Source organism: Canis lupus, chromosome 31, assembly GCF_011100685.1.
Source record: "Canis lupus familiaris isolate Mischka breed German Shepherd chromosome 31, alternate assembly UU_Cfam_GSD_1.0, whole genome shotgun sequence".
NCBI classification, from domain to species: domain Eukaryota; kingdom Metazoa; phylum Chordata; class Mammalia; order Carnivora; family Canidae; genus Canis; species Canis lupus.
In genome coordinates, this window is record NC_049252.1 from 27,194,239 (window position 1) to 27,219,104 (window position 24,866).

Consider the following 24,866-nt stretch of genomic DNA (forward strand, 5'->3'; position numbering starts at 1 on the left):
CATATATTACATATAATAGTGTAATTATATAATTTATAACATAATTCTCATATTCTAATATATATTTTCTCTCTTCTCTCTCTCTCTCTCTCTCTCTCTCTCTATATATATATATATATATATATATATATATACCCATAACGTGTGTGCATGTGTATATAGAATCTGCCATCTGCTAGCTGGAGAATCAAGAAAGCAAGCAGTCAGCCCCAGACCGAAGGCCTGAAAACCAGGGAAGCCAGTGGTGTAATTCTAGTCCAAGGGTAGGAGAAAATGAGATGAGATGTCACAGCTCCAGCACTAAGGGAGGAAAAAAAAAAGGAGCGAATTCTTCCTTCTTGCACCTTCTGTTCTATTCAGACCATCAACAGATCACCTGATGCCTACCAGTACTGGAGAGGGCGCTCTACTTTACTGATTCCATCAATTCAAATGCTAACCTCATCAAGAAACACCTTCACAGGCACACCCAGAAGTCACAGTTAACATGGACATTCTATGGCCCAGTCAAGTTGACGCTTAAAATTAACCATCACAAGTAAGTGATAAAGGAAGACCATTTCTTTTGGCAATTTCCTTTTTGACTTAAGATTGGGATCTAATATACTTTTTCCAAAATTGAAAGTTACTAAAATCAAGTCTCGGCTGAAGTGAAATGTCACCTTCCAGGACTGAATCACCTCAATCTAATATTTGCCCATTCATTCAATCATTCATTCACAAAATAAATATGACAACTTCCAAGGATGGGCACTTGTGCTAGGTGTTTAGATACTATAGGAAACAAAACAGAACTTCTTTTCTCCTAGAACTACTCCCCAGAATCTGACACCTGGCCCTGACATTAAGCATTTTTTTCATATGCATATTGCTCATTTATTCATGATCATGTCTTGTGAAAATATAGACAGTTTATTTATTTTTTCCTAAATATTTCCTTGAATAAACCCCACTGATGTGGAGTATTACCCTTTATATGTTTTGCTGAATTTTTTTTTTTTTTTAAGATTTTATGTATTTATTCATGAGAGACACACACAGAGAGAGGTAGAGAACAGGAAGAGGGAGAAGCATGCAGGGAGCCCGATGTGGGACTCAATCCTGGGTCCCCAGGATCACACCCTGGGCTGAAGGTGGTGCTAAACCACTGAGCCACGAGGGCTGCCCTGTTTTGCTGAATTCAATTTGTAGAGATTCTGTCAAGAATATTTCCTTCTCTGTTGATGAGTGATATTGGACTGTAGTTTCCTATCTTGTACTGGTTCTGGTGTCTGAGCAGCCTGTCTTTACCAAGTGAGTTGAGAGCAGTTTCCTTCCTTCTCTATTTTCTGAAACAATTTGTGTTGAATTGGTATTATTTCTTCATTAAGATTTTGTTAGAATTGAGAAGCCACCTGGGTCTAATGCTTTCTTTATGAGAAGGCTTCATATTCATATTTCAATTTTTAACACTGATACAAGGCTCTTTAGATGTTCTATTTCTTGGGTCAATTTTGATAATGGTATCTTGAGAAATTTGTCTATTTAAAGTTTGACAACTAAAAAAAAATAAAAATAAAAAAATAAAGTTTAACAACTTACTGCCATACGGTTCTTTATAATAGTCTCTTATTGCCCTTTTAATGTCTGTAGTGATGTCTCCTATTTCGTTCCTGATGTTGGTAATTTGTATGTTCTTTTTAAAATTTTCTAATTCAGTGTAGTTAGAAGTTTGTTTATTTTGTTGATCTTTTCAAAGAAGCAGCTTTTGATTTTATTGACTAATCCCATTATTTATGTGCTTTCTAGTTTATTAATTTTCACTATTATCTTTATTATTTTCTTCCTCCTCTTGTTTTGTATTTAATTTGCTCTTCCTTTTCTAGATTCTTAAAGTGGAGGCCTGGATCATTGATTTGAGGCACTTTTTTTCTTTTGTAATATAAGCATTTAAAACTTTAAATTTCCCTCTCAAAATTTTGATATGTTGTGCTTTCATTTCCATTTACTTCAAGATATCTTGTAACTTTCCTTATGATTTCTTCTTTTATCCCACATTTATTTAGAAATGTATTGCTTAAATTGCAAATATTTGGGAATTTAAGAAATACCTTTCTGTTATTGATTTATAATTTAATTCCATTGTGGTCAGAGATCAGACTTTGTATGATTTCAGTCCTTTTGACTTTGTTGAGACTTGTTTTATGCCTCAGCCTATCATCTATGTGGATGATTGTTCCACATGCCCTTGAAATTAATGTTTATTCTGCCATTGTTGGAGAGAATGTTCTATTAATGTCAGTTAGGTCAGCATGGTTGATAGTATTGTTTAAGTATTTATCTCTTCATTTTCTGTCTACTCATTTTCAGTTACCTAGAGAGGAAATTTGATCCCTTTTGCTGTAATTATGGATTCGTCTATTTCTCTTTTTAAAATGTATTTTATTTATTTATCTGTTTATTTGTTTATTTATTTATTTATTTATTTATTTATTTATTTTTGAGAGAGAGCAAGTGCATGCATGAGTGAGTGGGTTAGGGGAAAGGGTAGAGGAAAAGAGAGAATCTTTTTTTTTTTTTTTTTTTTAAAGAGAGAATCTTAAACAGGCACCACTCCCAGGGCAGAGCCGGACATAGAGCTTGATCTCACAACCCTGAGATCATGACCTGAGCCAAAATCAAGAGTTGGTCGTTCAACCAGTCGAGTCACCCAGGTGCCCCTTGTATTTCTCTTTCCAATTCTGTCAGTATGTGCTTTATGTATGATGGATCTTTGTTATTAGGTGTGTACAAATTTAGGATTATTATTTTTCCTTGATGAATTGACCTTGTTTTTATTAAGAAGATTTCCTTTTTTGTCTGGTAATAGTTCTTACCTTGAAATTTGTTTCATCTGATATTGATATAACCACTCTGGTCTTATGATTTGTATTTGCATGACATATGTTTTCCATTCCTTTACTTTTAACCTGTCTGTGTCTTCTCCAATCCTGCACTTATTGTTGTTTTACTTCTATGCATGTTTTATAAACCCACAATACATTAGTATTAGTGTTGTTTAGTTTCTTGCATATTTTCCAGTTTTCTGGGTTTTTTGGTTGTTTGTTTTATGGTAGAAGGGCAATTCTGGATCTTGTTACTACCTCATGATTAGAAGTTTTCATAAGTTTTTAATTATTATGGAGTAAAATTTGTTAATTTTTTCTTTTATAGTTCTTTGTATTCTGTCTAAGAAATATTTGCCTGCCTTGGAATAATGAAGATATTCTTCATGTTTCCTTTTGGAAGCTTTATTTTTATTTTTATTTTTTTATTATTTATTTATTTATTTATTTATTTATTTTTTCTTTTGGAAGCTTTTTTTTTTTTTTTTTTTTTTTTTTTTTTAATCTTTTTTTTTTAATTTTTATTTATTTATGATAGTCACAGAGAGAGAGAGAGGCAGAGACATAGGCAGAGGGAGAAGCAGGCTCCATGCACCGGGAGCCTGATGTGGGATTCGATCCCGGGTCTCCAGGATCGCGCCCTGGGCCAAAGGCAGGCGCCAAACCGCTGCGCCACCCAGGGATCCCTTTTGGAAGCTTTATTGGGAGTTTTAGTGCTCATATTGGGTCTATGGTCCATTTTTTTTTCCTATGGTCCATTTTAAATTAATTTTTGTATATATATGAGATAGAGTTCAAGTTTCATTTTTTAAAATAAGTTCTGTTCCAGTATACCATAAAGCTTTCTTTCCCCCATTGGGTTGCATTGGCACCTTTGTCAAAATTAAATGGCTGCATATGTAGGATTGTATTTCTGAAATCATTATTCTGTTCCTTTGATCACTAATACCACACTTGATTATTTGATTCCTAGTACTTTATAGTTAGAGTTTTGAAATCCCTAAGTGTAGGTCCTCCAATTTTGTTGTTCAAGATTATGTTGGCTGTTCTAGTTCCTTTGCCTTTCCCTATATACTTTATAGCTTATAATTGTCAATTTTGGAGAAAAAAACAAAATCTATTGATATTTTAATGGAGATATCTGGTTCTCTCTCTCTCTTTTTTTAAAAGATTTTATTTATTTATTCATGATAGACAGAGAGAGAGAGAGAGAGAGAGAGAGAGAAGCAGAGACACAGGCAGAGGGAGAAGCAGGCTCTATGCAGGGAGCCCAATGTGAGACTTGATCCCAGGACTCCAGGATCATGCCCTGAGCTGAAGGCAGACGCTCAACCACCTGAGCCACCCAGGGATCCTGAGATATCTGGTTCTCAATTAATATTCATGACCATGAATCTCAAGTGGGCCCCTTGTGAAATCCAGCAATCACACTACACTTCTTTATGTAAAGAAAGGAAGCTATTCCAGAGTTCTTCTTACTTCTTACTGACCAGAACTGAGCCACATGCTCATCCCTAAACAAATGAAAAGAAGGATGGACTTGTCTATTTAAAACTAGACCAGGATTTGTCAGCTAAAATATGGGTGCTTTTCCTTTAGACCAAGAGATATTTGCCTACATGTGAACAAAAAAATTCTGTTAGCAAGGACAGAGGGGGAGGAAGGGAGCAGAAGTTTGGCTGTTGAGTGGGCAAGATTGACTGCCATACAAACAAAGACATCCTATGTGTGTGAGGGTGTGTTTATGATTGTATAAGCATGCAGAAAATATGAAAGGATAGATACCCAGTTGTTGGCAAATGATACATCAAAGTGGGGAAAAGATGTTTTAATCCAGGTGAAAGCAGCAAAACTGGGGGAAAAAAGTGCTTTAAAAATAGATCACATGTATGCATTTATATAAAATTCTGTACATATATGAATACTATACCAATTAGAAGATTAAAAAAGGGATCCCAGCCCCCTCCAAAACAAAGGTCCTTTTTGGGGCAACATATCAGCAACATGGCTGAGTAACTGAATTAAAGCAAAAAATAAATAAATGAAAGATGAATGAATAAACCAACAATTTTGTAAGCAGCCATAACATGTGTTCCATCTAAACAAACAAATACATGAAAACAAATATGTAAACAGCAAAAATAGATATCTCATTGTCCATAAATTAAGATCACACGTGCCACCCACTGGACACTCAGCACTCACTCCTAGAATAATTATCTAACAATTCTAACCCCTTGAGTCTTTGATTTTTAAGTATAAGTACATTAAAAGTAGCAGAATAGGGAAAGAGCCTGCTGGAGATAGGCAGACTGGCAGCAACAAGAAGTGGCTGCTGACAGGCTGACCGTGACAGAGGAGACAGAAAAATCTGTAGACAGCAGCCACGAGAATGTACAAAGGCACAGCTGCCGGGGCCATTGAGTTTAAAGGAAACTAGTTCTTGGAACCTCCATAATCCTTGGTGGCACGTGTTTTACAGCAAGTCCCAGCAAGGCTGCTGTAATGTCAGATCCTGGTTAACAAAGAAATTGAGGGTATGCACTGCATTCTCTGTTTAAGAGAGCACGGCAGCATATGATAGAAATGGAGGAGGATGGCCTTGCCTTTTTCCAGAAAGGAACTATGCCCAGGTTATTCTTGTAACTTTGCAGGCATAGATTCCAGTTCTCTACTGGATGCCTCAGTGCAGGTCCATGGCTACCTCAGGTTCAACACATTTGAAACTCTTCTCATCTCATTTTTCAATTCAGGTGCCAATTTGTTATCAGTTACAAAAGTGTGAGTAGAATCCATCTATGAAGATTTTCAAGGGAAAGGTTTGAGGAAGTATTTCACAACTCTTAAAATACCCTCCCCCACTTTTGGAAAATAAATTGGCTGGAACAGAGAGAGAAAGAGAGAGAGAATGAGAGAGAGAGAGAGAGAGAGAGATTGGTGCAAGGAGACTGGTCATGAGAAAGTGGTTGCCTGTCTCAGGCTCCCATCCCTCCCCTATCTGGGAAGTGAAATGAAGGGGTAGCAGAATGCTACCTCTAATTTAGGGGTCAGCCAACGTTTGGCCTACAGACCTGAATCTAGTCACTGCCTGTTTTCATAAATAAAGTTTTATTGAAACACAGCCATGCTCATTAGTTTGTGTGTCATCTATGGCTGCTTTAAGCTGCAAAGCAAAGCCAAGTAGTTATGACAGAGAAAGATAGTCCATAAAGCCTGAAGTATGTACCCTGGCTATCTTGAGAAAGAAGTTTTCTGACCTCTATTCTGACCTCAGGACTCATGAGGAAGACTTCAGGTGTCATTAGGAGGGTTTTGAAATGTGTTCACTGTGGTGAGAGATTGAGGACGGTGCCTAAACCATATCTGAGGCAGCTAAGGCAGTCTGTGGACTGGGGTCTGACTCCTAGGAGATCCAGAGGGTGAGCAATGGGCTGAATAGCTACTTTGGTGGCAGGTACTGGGACATTGGGATCTAGGATAAGTAGGGGGAGTGACTGTTTCCTGAAGTGCATTCAGAATTGAGTGGGAGACAGAGAGCAGTGATATGGTTCCCTTTGGGTTTCATTGGATAGTCCACCTGGAGACCTGCATAGGAAGAGCCTGTGTTGACCAGGGATTGAAGAAAAGAATTGCAAGAGACTACACACAATTGGTTTGTCTTTTTGGCCAAAAGAACTGGGGGAGAAAAGGATCCAGAAAAGAACCTCTGAAGAGCCCACCAAAGCATCCTTGAGAAAATGCCAAGTACTAACCATCTTGCCAGTCGACAGACTCAGCAAGAAGCCACCAGCCAAGGTAGAGCTGGATCTAGACCCTTCTCTCTCCCTCTTCTCCATGTATGTTTCACCCTGTTTGAGGAGAACGTGAGCAGGGGGTGAGATGGGGCAGAGGGCCACCCACTCTTCCCCACTGCAAGCTCCCAGCCAAAGAGTCAGGGAAGGAACTTTTGACACTGTCAAGTTCAGTGTTCTGAAATTCTAATGACTAAATTAAAATTGCTTATTACTTGATGTGGCTCATTTATTGCCCAGAAATGAGTAGATAAGCTATGGGACCTGCTAGAGTTTCATCCAAGCTCATGAAAAGACTACCTCTGCTGAAGAAGGCTTGAAGAGCGAGGGGAAAAACACAGAACTAAGGTTTTGTCGGTGGCATGATTCATGCTTGTTAACATACTGGGTACAATAACTAATATTTATTGAGCACTCGTATATGTCAGACATCATGCCAAGCACTTTTCATGTGTTACCATGTTTAATCCTCCCATCAAATCTCTAGTATTAAGCCAGTTTTACAGATGGGGAGTTGAGATACAGGAAAGATAAGCTGTGGTCCACAGCCTCAGAGCTAGTGAGTAGCAGAGAAGAGATTCAAACTCGGGCAACTTAGAGTCAGTCAAGCTCCCAGACTATGTCAGGCTGCCCAACTGGTTCTCTAGAGATTTGTTATTTGCTGAGGGGTCTTGACTTTCCCTGGAACCACAGGGTCTTCTCTTTGGGTTCTTCTATCAGCAGAACCTGCTGCAGGCTCTGCTGCATTCCAGTGGAGCAGAGACGCTCAGGACTTTTTTATTTTATATATAAAGATTATTTATTTATTTATTCATGAGGGACACACAGAAAGCGAGAGACAGAGACAGAGACACAGGCAGAAGGGAGAAGCAGGATCCATACAGGGAGCCTGACGTGGGACTCAATCCCGGGTCTCCAGGATCAGGCCCTGGGCCTAAGGCGGAGCTAAACCGCTGAGCCACCCGGGCTGCCCCGACACTCAGACTTATTGGATCAGCTGAATGACAGGTGTTAAGCAGCAGAGTTGCTTGCACTGCAGCCTGGACCAGCTCTGGACCTTCTTGTTCTTAAAGCCGAGAGTCAGTTGAGTCCCTCATGGGATCAGATGGTGCACCTAAATAGTTTGTGCAGGTCTATAATCCTGTATAAACCCACACACATTGGACCTGATTCCTAGTGATAAGACATGCAAGGCATGTTATCTTACCATTTATTTGGAGACAGAGAGCCCCACATGCTCTGGGTTATTGGAAACCTTCCCCCGTTTCTGCCCCAAATCTACTGTTGCTTTGTAAGACTTATTTTCCACTCTTTGATGTGAATTATCTTCCCCAGGCATCATGTGTTTCTGCTACTTCAGCTCCTTGGATTCTATCAGCTTGACGTCCTGTGAAATGGCCGAGTGCCCACAGACCAAACCATGGCACCGCACCAGAGAGGTATCAGTACTCAGGTAAGACAATAAAGGTATACTGTTGTCTTTGCTGGGTGAAACAAACAAATAAACAAAAACTTGCTTTTGGTGTTCTTTGTGATGGGACAGAGAAAGCAAACATGCCTTCGGCAAATCCATAGATGCATACCATGTGCCAGGGTCTTTGTACGTTTGTGTTTATCAACTGAAGCCAGCTGGAACAGCAGATGTAACTGATTAAGTTTATGATAATCCATTGTCATTTTCCAAGATCCATCTGGTTTTCTTCACTGGCCAAACTAGAGAGTCAAATGGGAATATGATAGCAGTCATCACCTCTGGATCTTTCAGGTCTTTTAATGTTTGAAATTCTACGAGGGATGTGGTATCAGTTGTGATGTGCTGTTTTTTATAAGGAGAGCTCCATGAGTTTACATGCGGCCATTCCTATCATAATAGGCCTTCCACCACCCAGTAGACAGCCAATGTGGGGTTTTGCTGTTTGTTCTGTGTATCTCTTCTACTTACACTTTCATGAACTGAGGACATAAACACAGATTTGGGGGCTCCTTAATCCTATTGAAGACAAACTTAAGTCAAAATTCAGTTTACTGCCTTATTCCCTACAGAATTGCTCTACTGACTGGTGGACAACGGTGGCATTCTGGGCCCTTGGGAATTAGCATTAGCCATAAACCCAGTTTCCATTAATCCTCCAAAGATCTAGGTATTTCCTTTTCCATAGCACACATTTGTCCTGAAATGATGGTATCTGTTTTGGAGGAAGATCAGGATGAAGATTTACAATATATCTTTGCGATCTTATTGTAGTATTTTTCAGCAAGAGTTTCTGGTCTTTACTTCATCCAAGAGGTTCTGCGTCTGTGAACTCATTCGAGCCAAGTAGGAGAATCTACTGCAGTTCATAGATTATGCCTCTCTTTATCAGACCTGAGTGAGCTCCTCATGATTTTGGTCCTAGAGATTCTATGGTCAATTAGCCATGGTGAAAGATCTCTGCAAGGCAGACCATTATGATTCTATTTTGGCCCTGCTTCTTTGGGTCACTTGCTCCTGTTTGCTAAGGGTGGCTTTGGGTAAAGAGAGTTATTACGTTGGTCAAGCCTGGGTCACTTGCTCACATCCCAGCTGCAAAAGCAATTGTGGAGTCGCAGATCTGTTTTTCAGTTTCAGTTGTGGAAGTAGAGTCTGCTTTCCACCAGGATTTATAATCTGGGGAAATAAATCCAGATTTTTATCCCAAACATAAGACGGAGGTTCAGAACTTGCTCAGCCAAAAACAATGACACATGCTTTCCCTAATCTATTTCACCCCTCTTTTGTTTAACAACAATGTGGTTTAGAAGATTAATCCCAGCTCCAAATGTAGCCCATGCTTTATCCAAGCCAAGTTTAATAATGTAATCTCCTTGCTAGTGATTTGTTCAGAAACTCAGACCTAAGCCTAATAGCACAGGGCATTCCTCTGACCTCAAAAGTTGGTGTATGTATAGGCATCTGACACATTTTGTTCTAATTAGATGCAAAATGATGTGTTCTGGGGGATTCTGAGGGAAAAGTTTCTTGTGTTCCAGAGAACTAGAAAAGATAGTAGTATCTTCTTTATAGGATGCCTACAACCATCTTGATACCTGCTTGAGTATGAAGCTACCATAGGGAAGTAAGCAGAACCAAGATTGTCCAAGAGAAATTGAACTGGATCTGCTGAATTAAACCAACCCTGAATTAAAAAGAAAAAAAAAAAAGAAATCTTGCCATTTGCAACGACATAGATGGAACTAGAGGGTATTAGGCTACAGGAAATAAGTCAGTCAGAGAAAGACAATTATCCTATGATTTCACTCATATGTGGAATTTAAGAAACAAAACAAGATCATAGGGGAAGAGAGGGAAAAATAAAACAAGATGAAATCAGAGAGGGAGACAAACCATAAGAGACTCTTAGTCATAGGAAACAAACTGATGGTTGCTGGAGGCGGTGGGGTGGGGGGAATGGGGTAACTGGGTCATGGGCATTACGGAGGGCACATGATGTGATGAGCACTGGGTATGATATAAGATTGATGAATCAGTTGCCTATACCAATAATATACTATATGTTAATTGGATATTTATTTATTTATTTATTTATTTATAAAATTGGATTTAAATTAAAAAAATGGGAAGTGACAAATGACAAAAAAAAAAAAAAAAAATAAAAATAAATAAATAAAATAAACCAGCCCGTACTACTCCTGATCTTGTTATGAAATCCAATCCATTTCCTTATTTTTTAAGCTAGTTTGATTGAGTTGGGTTTTCTGTTCTTGATGATTGAAAATATCCAGATTGTTTTAATATAGAATCTTCTAAGTCCTAATGGCATGCTCCAGAATTGGTGTTCTTTTATAATAATCACTACTGTCCTACAAGATGGGAGTGGCTGAAACCCAGACTAAGCAGGCAATGAAACAAATGTGAAATTGATATGAAAGGAAGTAAATATTGATTGAAGATTGAGTTGTGTAGTTTTTATAATGAAAGAGATACACTTTAGTTACCAAAAATTTGAAGCCTATTGACAATTCAGTTCCAAGTAATAAAATAAATGAGGCACTCTTAAGCATTTAGAAAACGCTTATGAAAATAAAATAAGAAACCGGGGATGCCTCACCTCACACCCCTCTCTCTCTCACTGAACTACTTTATTATTATTAGTCTTGGAAAGAGTCCCGGGAACTGGTTTCTAATATGACTTGAGGCAGGTAAATTTGGTTCTTTGAATTTTAGATTTCTAGTCTGCAGAACAATTGTTAGCATCAAATTAATTCATATAGGTGAAAAATTGTTCTAGAGCCCATGGCAGTGAAGAGACAGGTTTTATGGTTGTACGGATCCTGCAGGGGCTGATGGGTCACACCAATCATCCATGAATGTTAGTTCTAGTATATACACTTCATTTCCTATTTTGGTTGCTGGCTTCTATATTTGAAAAAGCTAGCAAGTCTGTTGGTGTGACTTTATATCTCAGTGCATTATTATTGATATTCTCTCAATATTTTTGTTAGATAACTGAAGACTGATAATGACTAACATTTTGTGAGGGTCAGAAGGAAGGAATAAAGCACCTTCAAATGCATAATCATGTTTGAGAGGTGCAGGAACTCTGTGCAGTCAGGAGGGAGGGCTGCGTTATGATCAAAACTTTCTGAGGATAAAACTGGTACTTGGAGAAGTGTGCAGACCAGTTTGGCCAGTTATTGGTGAAAGGAGAATTTTAATCCTGTTTTCTGATAATATTTCTATGGTGATTAGCTTTGTGACCTTGGGCAAAGGACTTAGCCTCTTCATGCCTTAGTTTCCTTATCTGGAACAGGCCCACTACAGGTTTTTATAAATAAAGTTTTATTGGAACACAACCAGGCCAATTCATTTGCATATTGCAGCTTTCAAACGTAGTTCCAGTAGAGACAGTATGGCTCAGAAAGCCTAAAATATTTATTATCTGACCCTTTACATAAAACATTTGCTGATTCCTGTTTTAGATACATATTTTTTAGGGACACATTTACAGTGTTAAAGTCTTCAAAAGAGGAAATCTCACACATTTTAAATTAAAAAAAACTAAATGCTTTGTTCCTATTACATCACAATTATAAATGATGCCCACAAAACTTCACCCACATTTCCTATATCACAGATAAAGAGCAATTATTATTATTATCATCAATCTATTATTATTATGTCAAGTACAGATTGTCATTGCCTTGCTCATGCTTGCCAAGAAGCTTGTGGATTCAGCTCTTCTGTATGTGAGGAGGCTCATTTCTCTCCTTAATCATGTCTTATGATCAGAGGCTCTCCCTTGAGATCAAAGGAGTGATTCATCTCCCCTTGAGATCAGATCAAAGCCAGAGTGGGGGGCCTAGGTCTCGTGCCCTCCCCACCCCTCACTTCGCTGATACTTCCTGCAGCAGAGCAGCTCTCAAGTTTGATCCTGGGTTATACCACTCAGCTTTCTACTCTCTCATGATTGCAGCCACCCCCTTCATCTTGGGTATTGGTCTTCTAAATCTGTGCTTATAAGAGATTTGAGAAGAATTGGGATGGATCATGTCAAATCCCTTCTGATTTTTCCCCTGGGAAAATAGTTTGGGGCACATGACACGTGTCTCCTGCATAAACAGACCCACTATAAGTGCCTGGCATGTGGCTGTAACATTGTGTATTTTTAATGTTCTGATGTTTCATGATTTAAAATGATCTATTAGATAGTGCCTGTGGTAAAATCGTCCCACACTAGTTCTTTTAGTCGAATTGCCTTTCACAGATCATTTTCAGCAATTTGTCTTTAAAGCTTCTTAAAATTATCTTGGTTTCTGCAGTACCTGCCACTCTGAGAATCTGTCTCCCCTAGACATAATTCCTATCACTCTATAATGCAATGACATCGCTTCATAAATCTTTAATGTATGTTACTATTCAGATTGACAGATTTTGTACTTATTATCTGTGACATTTTCATTGACTTCTTTTGCAAAGTGACATTATTGCCGTCCCAGCCTGGGTAAGATTTAATACTTGATCTTTCCTCCATCAATCTATCAGAATCATTCATAACTCCCTCTTTCTCCCTCTCCCCCTGTGCAAAGTATAAATTCAAAGATTTTTCTTTTTAACCTATTTCCTTGAAGGATATTTTTCTCTAATCACGATTTTGGTAATGAAATATTATTACCTACAAGACAGTAGCTCTCTCAATCCCTGTCTGCATGCTGATTTATTGAGATAGTTCATGGACTTTTATACCAAACTTTTAAGGAAGTGTCCAAATATATTGCTAATGATGAAGGACCATTGTTTTATTTTTTCCTTATAAACATTATTTATAATGTCGCTATTAGAAGCATTATAAATTGTTTCCAAGATGCCTCTAACTAACATTTAATATTTATGGAAATTTAAAACTTTAAGGCCCATTTGTTAAAAAAAAACAAAACAAAACTATAATGTATTTTTCATATCTTGAAAACACTGATCTTCAATTCTCACAACAAATTGTTAGGCTTGAAATACTAATCTATTTCTTAATCCAAAGTCAGTAGAGACCCAGATATAAATAGAGCAGAGTCCCTACCCTCATGGAGTTCAGTAAAAAAAAAAAAAAAAAAAAGCAAAATGGGAAGTGCTAAAGAAACTACTCTTCTGAGTGAGTTCTATAGGTTTTACTGGAGTGCATTCAATGGCATCATCAGGGAGGGCATCCTAGAAGAGGTGAAATAGGTCCTAAAGGAAGCAGGCTGTTGCTAGGTTGGGATAGGTTTCAAGAATGGGTTGTGTCAAGTAAAGTAGTTCTGTTTGGGTAATCTCCAGCAGGTCCACATGAACACAGACCAGCTAACTCCGCAGTCATAAATATATGTGCTTTGGGAAAAGCAAGTGTTAATATGCTTCCTCTGGGAGATGAAGCAAGGTCTAGAACAGTTTGCAGGGCCAAAAAAGAGACCAAGGACCTCTGACATTAAAAAAAAAGGGGGGGGGGATAGCAGTAGCTAAAAGAAATTTAGAGCAATGAATTATAATTATGTAAGTAATTCTTTAGAATAGCACTTCTTTCTGGTCCCTATCTAGATTCTTTTTTTTTTAATATTTTATTTATTTATTCATGAGAGACAGAGAGAGAGAGAGGCAGAGACACAGGCAGAGGGAGAAGCAGGCTCCATGCAGGGAGCCCGACGTGGGACTCGATCCTGGGTCTCCAGGATCACGCCCTGAGCCAAAGGCAGGCACCAACCCGCTGAGCCACTCAGGGATCCCTCTATCTAGATTCTTAATTGGGCAATCATATTTTTTTTTTCTGTTTTGCAGTTCTATTGAGTAAGACTCTTAGCGTACAGGTCTACAGACTGAAGGAAATGAGCCAAGGAGAACATTTCTTCCTTTCTTTTTTGAGTTAAGTCTAATTTTAGGAAGCAGCAAACCAGATACTTAATAAAAACGGATGTTTCTAAGCAGATTGTGTGTGTGTGTGTGTGTGTGTGTGTGTGTTAGAACCTTTTTTCCCCCCTCCGGTCTCATTCAATATCAAAAAAACTTAGTGAGCAAATTAAGGCTTTTTTCTTTTAGAAATGTTTTTATGTCTATAACATGCCTGTGAAAGGTTGGTTTCTACTCACTCCTAGAACCAGGGTACTGGCTTATAGACACTGTAATGTAGTGATTATAAGCAAAGACTCTGGGGCCAGGCTGCCTGGCACTATCACTTATTAAATCTGTAAGTTGGGATATATTACTCACTTTTTTCATCTGTAAAATGAGGGTAAATGGTAATAGGGCTGACCTCATGAGAGTTTTTGTGAGGGTCTATGAGCTGACATAGATGGGTACTCAGAAGAGTACCATCATTGGTAGCATCATTGGCACAAACATGAGTGTCGGCCAGCCCCATCAAATGGCATCCAGGCACATATGCCCTGATACCAAGAAGTTTGTCTTTAGTGCTCCCCCTCTCTTCGTTCTGTCTTATTCACTGTGCAGTGTCCCCCTATCCTCACCCCAGTCAGCTCCTGGGGTACTGACGTAGCTTGCTCAGAGGCACAGTGACCTGGTCAGGGTCGATCACTGGTAGTAACGAGATATACCGTTGACCCTTGAACAACACTCGAGTTAGGGGTACTGAGCCCCACACAATCGAAAATCCATGTATAACTTTGACTCCCCACAAAGTTAACTACTAATAGCCTACTGTTGACCAGAAGCCTTACTGATAACATAAACAGTGGAGTAACACATAGTTTGTAGTTATACGTATTATATACTCATCCCTACAGTAAAGTAGGCTGGCAAAGATCCTAAGAAAGAGAAAATGCATCTAAACTACTGTACTGTTGGGGTGCCTGGGTGGCTCAGTCAGTTAAGTGCCTGTCTGCCTTCAGCTCAGGTCATGATCCTGGAGTCCCAGGATTGAGCCTCATGTTGGGCTCGTGCTCAGTGGGGAGTCTGCTTCTCCCGCTCCCCCTTCCCCCTTTCCTTCCCCTCCAGCGCCCCTCCCTTGCCCCTCTCCATCCTCCCTTCCCAAACTCCCCCCTCCCCCCGTTGCTCATGCTCCGTCTCTCTCAAATAAGTGAATAAAATCTTTAAAGAAATAAAGTACTGCACTGCATTTATTGAAAAAAAAAAACTGCATATAAGTGGACCTGTGCTGTTTGAACCCATGTTGTTCAAAGGTTAACTGTATTGTTTTTAAAGTCTGATTTCTTATTACTTTTTTTTAAAAGATTTTATTCATTTATTCAAGAGAGACACAGAGAGAAAGGCAGAGACATAGGCAGAGGGAGAAGCAGGCTCCCTGGGGAATCCAATGAAGGACTCGACCTAGGACTCCAGGTCCATGACCCGAGCCAAAGGCAGATGCTCAACCACTGAGCCACCCAGGCATCCCTGGTTTCTTATTCCTAATTGAATGTGATTAAGAATAAGAAAACCTGGGGTCTATTCCCCAACACTGCTTACCAGCTATGTGTCTTTAGGGAAATCTAAAAATTTTATGATCCTTGGGTTTCTCATTCCAAAGTTGGGATGACAATACTTGGACCTGATCTCATTTGGTTATGAGGGGTGGATGTCACAGGAGATAAGGCTTATGGAAGTCTTTTGTAAATTGTAAAGTGCAAACAGGATTGTTTCCATTAATCCAAAGAAAAGAAAAAAGATGAATAGTGTGACCTATTCCTCCTCTTAATGTAATATCTCATAACTGCAGTAGAATGTTGAATAGGAATCCCATCTTATCTCTGACTTTTATGGGAGAGATTTATGATATTTGACACATTAAAATGGTCTTATTTAGGTTACTAACACACTTTTTCAGGTTTAAGACCTTTCTTTTCCTGGGTTGCTATCATGACTAGGTGTTAAATTTCAGCAAGTGCTCTTAAAACATCTGTTAATACGATCATACTGTTTTTCTACTTTCATCTCTTTAATAGATTCTTTTTTTAAAAAGATTTTGTTTATTATTTGAGAGAGGGGCACCTGGGTGGCTCAGTCGGTTAAGTGTCTGCCTTGAGCTCAGGTGTGATCTCAGGGTCCTGGGATTGAACCCTGTGTCCTGCTCCCTGATCAGGGGGGTCTGCTTCTCCCTCTCTTTCTCCCTCTCCCTCTGCCCCCCCCACTTGTGCTTGCTCTCTCTCTCTCAAATAAATAAATACAATCTTTTTAAAAAATTAAAAATACTTATTTGAGAGTGAGAGAGCATGAGAGAGAGAGAAAGGATGAGCAGGCCGAGTGGCAGAGGGAGAGGGAGAAGCAGGCTCCCCACTGAGCAGGGAGCCTGGCATGGGGCTCAATCCCAGGACCCTGGGATCATGACCTGAACTGAAGGCAGATGCTTAACCAACTGAGCCACCCAGGTGCACCTCTTTAATAGATAGTTAATATTTAAACATCTTTACATTCCTAGAATGACCATTTTGTGTTATCCCTTTAATACACTGCTGGATATGGAATTTTGCATCTTTGTTTTTAAAGTGATATGTACATATATGTGTTTGGATAGAGAGATAAAAATAAAGATATATATCAGGGATCTATACTGTATTGAAACTGTAAAGTGACTTAGATGAGATTCCTGTTTTTTCCTAGGTTCTTGAGATAGTTCATATAGAATTAGCTCTTTGTTAAAGGTTTAGTAAAATCTACCTTCTGAAAAGCCCTCTAGATTTGATGCCTGTTTCAGAGGTAGATCTTTGAATATCTGTTCAATTTCTCTTATGGTTAAGGTTTTTTTGTTTTGTTTTGTTTTGTTTTGTTTTGTTTTGTATTAAGTAGTCTCCAATCCCAGCATGGCGCCCAACGTAGGGCTTGAATTCACAACCCTGAAATCAAGAGTTGGACACTTAAAAAACTGAGCCACCCAGGCACCCCTCTATGGTTAAGAAGCTAGTCAAGTTTCCTACTTTTCCCTGAATGAATCTTTATTATAAATATTTTCCTAGGAAATTGGTCACTTCAACTAGTGATTTTCAAAGTGCTTGCCATAAAGGTTCTTACAATTTTTTAACTTTGTAATTTACGTTCTTATAATTTTTGACTTATGATTTTGTCCTGTTTCTTTCTTTTGACAGGTATGGCAAAGATTTGTCTTTCTATCAGTTCTTTCAAATAACCAGTTTAACTCATCAATTCTATTTCCTTTTTCTGTTCTGTTTTTATTTTCTACCTTTATCCTCCTTAATTTCCCCCTCCCCCTTCAACTTTCTCTATATTTATTTTCTCTCTCCCCTTTTCATCTCTGCCCTCAGCTTTTTGAGTTGAAAGTTTGGTTGATTTATTTATTTTTAACCCTTCTGGTTTTCCATCCTAAGCATTTAAGGCTATCTATTTTTCTTCTGAATGCTGCCTCAGCATAGCCCATGGGTTTTGATACATATACACTGTTGTTAATGTGATTCTAAATAGCTTGTCATTTCTGGCTTTACTTTCTTTCAAGCCTATGACTCATGAGTCATGTAAAATACACAAGACAATAGATTTTTGTTAGTTACCCTTTTGCTAAGGTACCCTTTTTCTAATGTTGTTCCATTATAGTTCATGAATTTATACTACCGGAGTTTTCCTTCTGGGGATTTGTTGTGAGTGCTTTTGTGACCTAATACACCAGAATGTCTGGTGAGAGTTTGAAAAGAAGGTATAATCTCTGTTGGATATAGAGTTATTTCTCTCCATGTATCTATTAGGTCATAATTGTTCATTTTATTAGCCCGGACTTCTTGAGTCTTATTCCTTCCTGTAATAGTTGATCAGCTAATTTCTGACTTTGTTTAAAGTCACCACTTATCATGATTTATTTCACTTAGCATTATACTCTTTAGCTCCATCCCTGTTGTTGCAAATGGCAGGATTTCATTCTTTTTATGGCTGAATAATATTGTTTTGTCTATATGTATATATCATCTCTTATATAATCAACATTTATATATATCAACATTATATATATATATATATATATATTAATTTATTTATTCATGAAAGACAAAGAGAGAGGCAGAGACACAGGCAGAGGGAGAAGCAGGCTCCATACAGGAAGCCCGACGTGGGACTCAATCCTGGACCCCAGGATCGCGCCCTGAGCCAAAGGCAGAGGCTCAACTGCTGAGCCACCCAGGCGTCCCTATTTTTAACTTTTTGAGGTATCTCCATATTGTTTCTTTTAATTTTAAAAATTTTATTTATTTTTAATTTTTTTCATAGTTTCAAGTTTTTATTTAAATTCTAGGTAGTCGAAGTACAGTGTAATACTGGTTTCTCTCCATACTGTTTTCCACAGTGGCTACGAAGTAAGTCAGTAAGAGAAAGACAAATACCACATGATTTCACTCATATGTGGAATTTAAGAAACAAAACAAATGAAAAAAAAAAAAAAGAAAACAAATCAGCAAAGGAAAAAAGAAAAATGAGAGACACAAACCAAGAAACAGACTCTTAACTCTAGAGAACAAACTGATGGTCACCAGAGGGGAGGTAGGTGGGGAATGGGTGAAATAGGTGATGAGAATTAAGGAGTGCACTTGTCATGATGAGCACTAGGTGATGTATGAAATTATTGAATCACTATGTTATATAAACCTGAAACTAATATAACATTGTATGTTAACTACACTGGAATTAAAATAAAAACTTAATTAAAAAATAGCCACCATTATGAGAACTCATTAGCATCTACTTGCATTTCTATCAGGGCTTGCTTTATACATTTTGAGGCTAAGATTTTAGGTACATAAAGGTTTGTGACATATTAAGTAGGTTGTACTTTTGTAATTATGAGATATTCCTTTTAGTGCTTTTCATTTTGAATTTTACTTTGTGTGAAATGAATAGTGTTAGTATGAATCTGGCATACTTTTTTTCTATCTCTTTCCATATCTTTCTATTCGACTTTCCTGTGTTATTTTCATTAGGTGTTGGTATGGTCAGCCTCCTTTCTGACTGCAGCAGAGGTGGCCAATCGACCACCAAAGCTTCCTGCTCCCCACTGCCTGGCGTGGAAAGTGACTGCCCCGTCAAGGACTACATCCAGGTATAGTCATGTGACTAGTTATCAGTAATGGAACGTGAGCAGCAGTGATGGGAATCACCAAGGACTATTACTTTCTCTGCCTTGATCGGATGCTCACTTAACGGGAGTGGATTTTATAGATAAGTGGAGGAAACAGAGGGGAAGAAAGTGCTTCTGTTTGTTTATTAATTCTGAGCTCTCAGAGAGCCAGGGTTGACCAGACGTATCTAAGTCATTGCTCTAGTCTGAATGATTGTGTCCCCTAAAATTCATATATTGGAGTCTAATCCTCAAGGTGGTGGTCTTAGGAGATGGGGCTTGGGCAGGTGATTAGGAATTACTGCCCTTATAAAAGAGGCCCCAGAGGACTGCCTAGTCCCTTCTGCCATGTGAGGATATAGCAAGAAGATGGCTGTCTATGAATCAGGAAGGGGGTTCTCGCCAGACACCGAGACTCCCAGCCTTGACAAGTATAAGAAATAAATTTCCATTGTTTATGAGATACTCAGTATATTGTATTTTGTTATAGCAACTTAAACAGACTAAGACAGCCATCTTGGTGATGCAAATGACCTGCTTGATGTTTATCATATATAACTTAAATTTGTCATATGTGACTTGAGTAATAACTGATGTTCCCTGAGGCTCAGGGTTATCCCCACCTTGTCTACGTGGTCTCCCTAAAGCTCAACTTGGGTAAATGCTTCATTAATATGCGCTTAATGAAGGAATGAAGTTCTGGCCATCTTCTCCTGTACATTTCCTTTCTGGTGACCCCCCTCAATGGATTCTTTTGTTAAATGAATTTCTGCTTAAACTAAGCCAACATCTTTCTCAATAAGAAACCAGGCCAATCAATGCAGGCAGTGACTTCATAGGTAGGAAAAGAACTTCCCCTCTGTGTCTGCCAATCATGTGTTTAAAATGAAATTAATAAAAAGAAGAAGAAAGAGAAGACGTTGTATATATTAATAACCATGGGGACCTACATTGTGTCAGGCACTGAGCTGAGTGCTTCTCACACATTTCCCCATTTGATCCTCACAACGGCTGCCAGGTAGGTGTGATTTATTCTCCCTATTTTACAGATGAGCCTACTGAGGCTTGGTATGGAAGTATGTAGCAAAGTCGGAATTCCAACCTATGACTTCCTTTTTTTTTTTTTTTTTTTTTTATAAGTTTATTTATTTATGATAGCCACACAGAGAGAGAGAGAGAGAGGGGCAGAGACACAGGCAGAGAGAGAAGCAGGCTCCATGCACCGAGAGCCCGACGTGGGATTCGATCCCGGGTCTCCAGGATCGTGCCCTGGGCCAAAGGCAGGCGCCAAACCACTGCGCCACCCAGGGATCCCCCAACCTATGACTTCCTAACTTCTTTCTATGCTTCCTTCCTTCTACTATACCTCATTGAAAGAATTCAGCAGCCTAAGTTTCAAGGATCTTTTTTTTTTATTTATTTTTTATTTTATTTATTTATTTTTTAAAGATTTTATTTATTTACTTATGAGAATGTACAGAGAGGAGAGAGAGAGAGGCAGAGACGCAGGCAGAGGGAGAAGCAGGCTCCATGTACCGGGAGCCCGACATGGGATTCGATCCCTGGGTCTCCAGGATCGCGCCCTGGGCCAAAGGCAGGTGCCAAACCGCTGCGCCACCCAGGGATCCCCAAGGATCTTTTTTTTTTTTTTTAGATTGTTTATTTACTTATTCATGAGAGACACACAGAGAGTTAGAGACATAGGTAGAGGGAGAAGCAGGCTCCCTGCTGGGGGGTTCTAGGACTCCAGGATCATGACCTGAGCTGAAGGTAGATGCTCAACCACTAAGCCACCCCAATGCCCCAGGTTCAAGGCTCTTTTGGGAAGTCATTTTATTTTGCTGAGCCTCAGTCCCCTCATTTTTAGGATGGGGATATGACGATACTGACTTTCAGCTCCTCTCAGGGTTATTGCAAAGAGCAAATGAGAGGATGAGTCTGATGCTCATGTTTTGCAAAATACTGAACTCTACAAATAGCAGTGATTTTATGGTAAATCGAAGAGGCTTGCATCAGACCTTGAACTTTCTCTGTTTGAGGATATGACTTCTCACAGGCAGCATTTCCATTATTCAGAGTAGAAATAATGCTCTCCGTCACATGAGAGGCTATTTTCTTCTTGTATGTCCTTCTATTTTAGGCATTCAACTTTCTCCTCAACATTGTTTGTTGGTGGGCAAATCGTAACCGAGTTTCTGTTCCTCAAATCAGTTTCTTCATTTGCATTAGGGGGAAGTGTGGCATAAGATAATTTTATTACCGTCCAGCTTTTCATAAATCTTTGCCGAGAGACAACATGGGGTTGCTGAAAGAAGCCATAGTTGGTTGTCCGGAGCCTAGGATGGAGCTGAGCCCTGACAGTTGGCATGCAACCATGTAACTGTGGGTGAGTTTTTCACCTCCCTGCTTCTCAAGCTCCCATATACAAAGCTATGGGCAGGGCTTTTTCCTGAAGGGCCCATTTGCTGTATGGCTTCAGAATGATCACAAAGAGTCTTAAATAGAAGTGAACACCTGCTATCCATGTCAGCACCTCAGCAACGTGGCCAGCAGGGGAATCTTTATTTCATTGTATTTGGATCATTTTTCCCTTCTCTTTTTGCTTGAGAGCTTCCTACTCCAAATATTTGTTTATTAGAGCTACCCCCCCCCCTTTTTGCACTGCTCATGCGGGTGAGATGCAAATATGCCTTTTGTGACTTTGCTGTGTTTCCTGGGCCCCAGATTGACAGAAAGGAGACAGAACAGTTGCCAAAGCTGGAGCTGGCAGGGCTTAGGGGCAGGAAGTGTGAGTCAACACACAAGAAGACCAGGGCAAACAGCTGGAAAGCAGGGTTAGAAAATTTAAATCTAGCAGGAGGGCTGTGAAGTGGGTTACTCTCAGAGACCTCTGGCTCTGGGACTCCAGAGTGAGGAGAGCTGACCTGAGTATGGCTGGGCTCACGGTACATTAAAAAAAAAATCAGATTGTGTTATTACACTGCTTAAAACTGTTCAATGGCAGGGCGTGATCCTGGAGTCCCGGGATCGAGTCCCATGTCAGGCTCCCTGCATGGAGCCTGCTTCTCCCTCTGCCTGTGTCTCTGCCTCTCTCTCCCTCTCTCTGTCTCTCATGAATAAATAAATAAAATCTTAAAAAAAAAAAAACTGTTCAATGGGTTCCCATCTCACTTATAAACAAAAAAATCTGAGAAGTCCTTCCTTTGGCTGACAAGGGCTCCATGGCCTAAACTTTACTGTTTTTTCTTCTCATCTTCTACCACTCTTTTCCTTGCTTACCTGTGAGCCACACCACTAGTTTCTTGGCATCACTTAGCCGGGTACTGCCTCAGGGCCTTTGCACTTGCTGTTGTTCCCTCTGCCTGGAACATCCTCTACCTTTATCCAAGCAGCCATGTCACCTTCTCAGAGGCCTTCCCTGATCACCCAACCTGAAAGACCCAGCCTCCCTCCAGGACTTTCTTCATCCTCTTGTTCAGATGTATTTTTCTCTGTAGCCTTTACCATCTCTTGACCTTATCTCACAAAAGGGGCTGTGTGATGTCAGTCCCCTCCACTGGCATATGAGCACTTCAAGGACTGGGGGCATCATGAAGTTCTCTATAGTGTCCCCAGCACATAGTTCAGGGCCTGACATATTTGTAGAAGGAGTGAGTGCATGAAAGAATGAGTGAATGAATGGAGAAGATGGATGGATGTAGGCTTATTGGAATTGTAAGCTTTGGGACCTGCTTCTGGCTCTTCAGATTCCCTTTCTGCATCTTGGTCCTTGGCTTCCTATTTCCACACATTTCTAAGTTCTAAGTTCTACTCTTTTCTGGTGTTTTGTTTTGTTTTTGTTTTTGTTTTGTTTTGTTTTTTGCTTATACACAGTCTCAGTGAGGAATGTCCCTGCCCTGTCCTGGTTCCCTGGCCTCTGGCTGGTTAGGAAGGACCTTAAAGGGGACGTAGAGCTGAACCAGAGGAGACAAGAAGGCTCAGGACCCAGGAGTGGAATTTCTTCCAGAGGAGAAGATGCTATAGCTAAAGGCCAGCCCCACCCTGCAGGAGCACCCAGTCACCAGCAGATGCTGCGGGGGCCTTGCTGGCTGGTTCTGCACATCCGAGGCAGAACATTAGCTATTGGACTCTTCAGCAAGCCAACTGCCCTGGGACTGGGTTGAGGCCTCGCACATGGTGAACAGGCACCTAGGACCACTGAAAGGATACAGTACCAGAGCTGAGAGGCCTCAGGCTGGCTCCTGGCCCTCACCTCATACGACAAAGCTTGTAAAGGTGGGACCCTCGTGGCTCAGCTGTTCCCTTCAGACAAGACAGTCTAAATACCCCAAAATAAATTCAAAATGACTCAGATTTGTTTCTATCTATTTCTTGAACACCTGGAAACCTGCCATAATCACCCACCAGGAGCTCCTGAAATCCTGCTTTTCTGTCTCCCATTCACTGAAAAGGTACACCACAGGAGCTGTTCTCAAAAGACCTCACCCAAAAGACTTGCCCCATCCCTGCCCCGTCCCCTGCACACCTCTCATCTATCTTCTCCTCTCTCAATATCCTCCCAAGTCTCCATCCCAGCAGATTCTCCTTGCATGGAGGAAGAAGGAAAGAAATGGAAATTTTCCTTAGTGATTACAGGCATGGGGTAGAGTCAAAGCCTTGGTTCCTTCACCTGCCAAGTAGGAGTAATGGCAAAATCCACCTCCCAAAGTGTAGAAGGTCCAACCGAGCTAATGGACAAGGGAAGCGGGTTTTCTATCAGAGCAGAAGAACAGTTGGTTTTCTGTGCACTTTCCTTCCTCTCTGCTGCGGTTGTCCCCAGGCCACCCAGGAGCACAAACAGATGCGTGGTTACCACTAACCTCAATGAAAGAAAGATCTGGAAGCTAACTCTCCACTGAGGAAGACAGCTGAGGGCTGGGAAGGAGCAGGGAGCAGGAGGCGACAGCAGCAGAGAACATATGGGATGCAAGGAGCAGGCGCGGAGGGAGCAGAGTCCCTAGGGCAGAGGGGACATGCTGGGATCAACCCAAAGTCAAACAATGGCGGACAACCATGGATGCTCCTTGTGTGTGAAGAGGTGGGTGGGGCAGAAAGAAAACCTTGCCCTTGAGCAAGGTCAGGCTGAACTGGGGGACTGATCTCTGAGCTGGGGTGACTAGACATGGTCATAGTGACCCTCATGCATGATGCAAGGGCTGTGATTTACTCTTGGCCTGAGGATCAGAGCTTGTTATTTTTCTTTTCTGTTGGCAGACTTCAGCTTTATCGTTGAAAACATGCTCCCAGGAAGGGGCATGCATTGGCCCACAAGACCCTTCTGTGACTTTCCTGAGATATCACCCCCAGGCTGACATCATAGGTGTTCTTGATTCAAAGTTGCCATGTGTGGCCTTGAGGAGGGAGGTGGGAGCAGCCAGGCCTTCAGCCTGATGGGGGAATCCTTGTGAGCCTCTGCAGAAATGGGGCGGAGGCTACATGAAGCATCCCACCTGGGCCCAGATGAGGGAACAGGTTCATCTGCCCTCATAGGGCAGGGGAGAAGGGCTTCTCTCAGATTGGTCCAGAGCCCTGTTGACCAAATAAAGGCAGTTGGCTCTTGATCTTTACTCTCCTTCTTCTGCCTTTTTCTCTCACCACCAGGATGGACACTGGCTAACCATCCATATTTGCTTTCCCATCCCTCTTTTTTGATATAAGAAGTT

General features: G+C 40.3%; 1 protein-coding gene across 15 annotated transcripts in view; it reads left to right on the top strand.

Moving 5' to 3' along the window:
• LOC102155229 overlaps window positions 1-24,866 on the top strand; it is a 70,438-nt gene that overhangs the window by 7,678 nt on the left and 37,894 nt on the right. For 12 of the 15 annotated variants that reach the window (XR_005382261.1, XR_005382262.1, XR_005382258.1 and 9 more), the window contains exons 2-5: window positions 163-538; window positions 6,437-6,659; window positions 7,991-8,108; window positions 19,028-19,146. Coding sequence is in view for 10 of the 15 variants with exons in the window: in XM_038581347.1 (XP_038437275.1) it covers window positions 8,076-8,108; window positions 19,028-19,146 (152 nt within the window). In the remaining 5 variants the exon portion in view is untranslated. Of the gene's footprint in view, window positions 1-162; window positions 539-6,436; window positions 6,660-7,990; window positions 8,109-18,536; window positions 18,591-19,027; window positions 19,147-21,049; window positions 21,551-24,866 lie in introns of those variants that run through there. The other 3 variants (XM_038581339.1, XM_038581340.1, XM_038581344.1) reach the window with 3 other exon arrangements.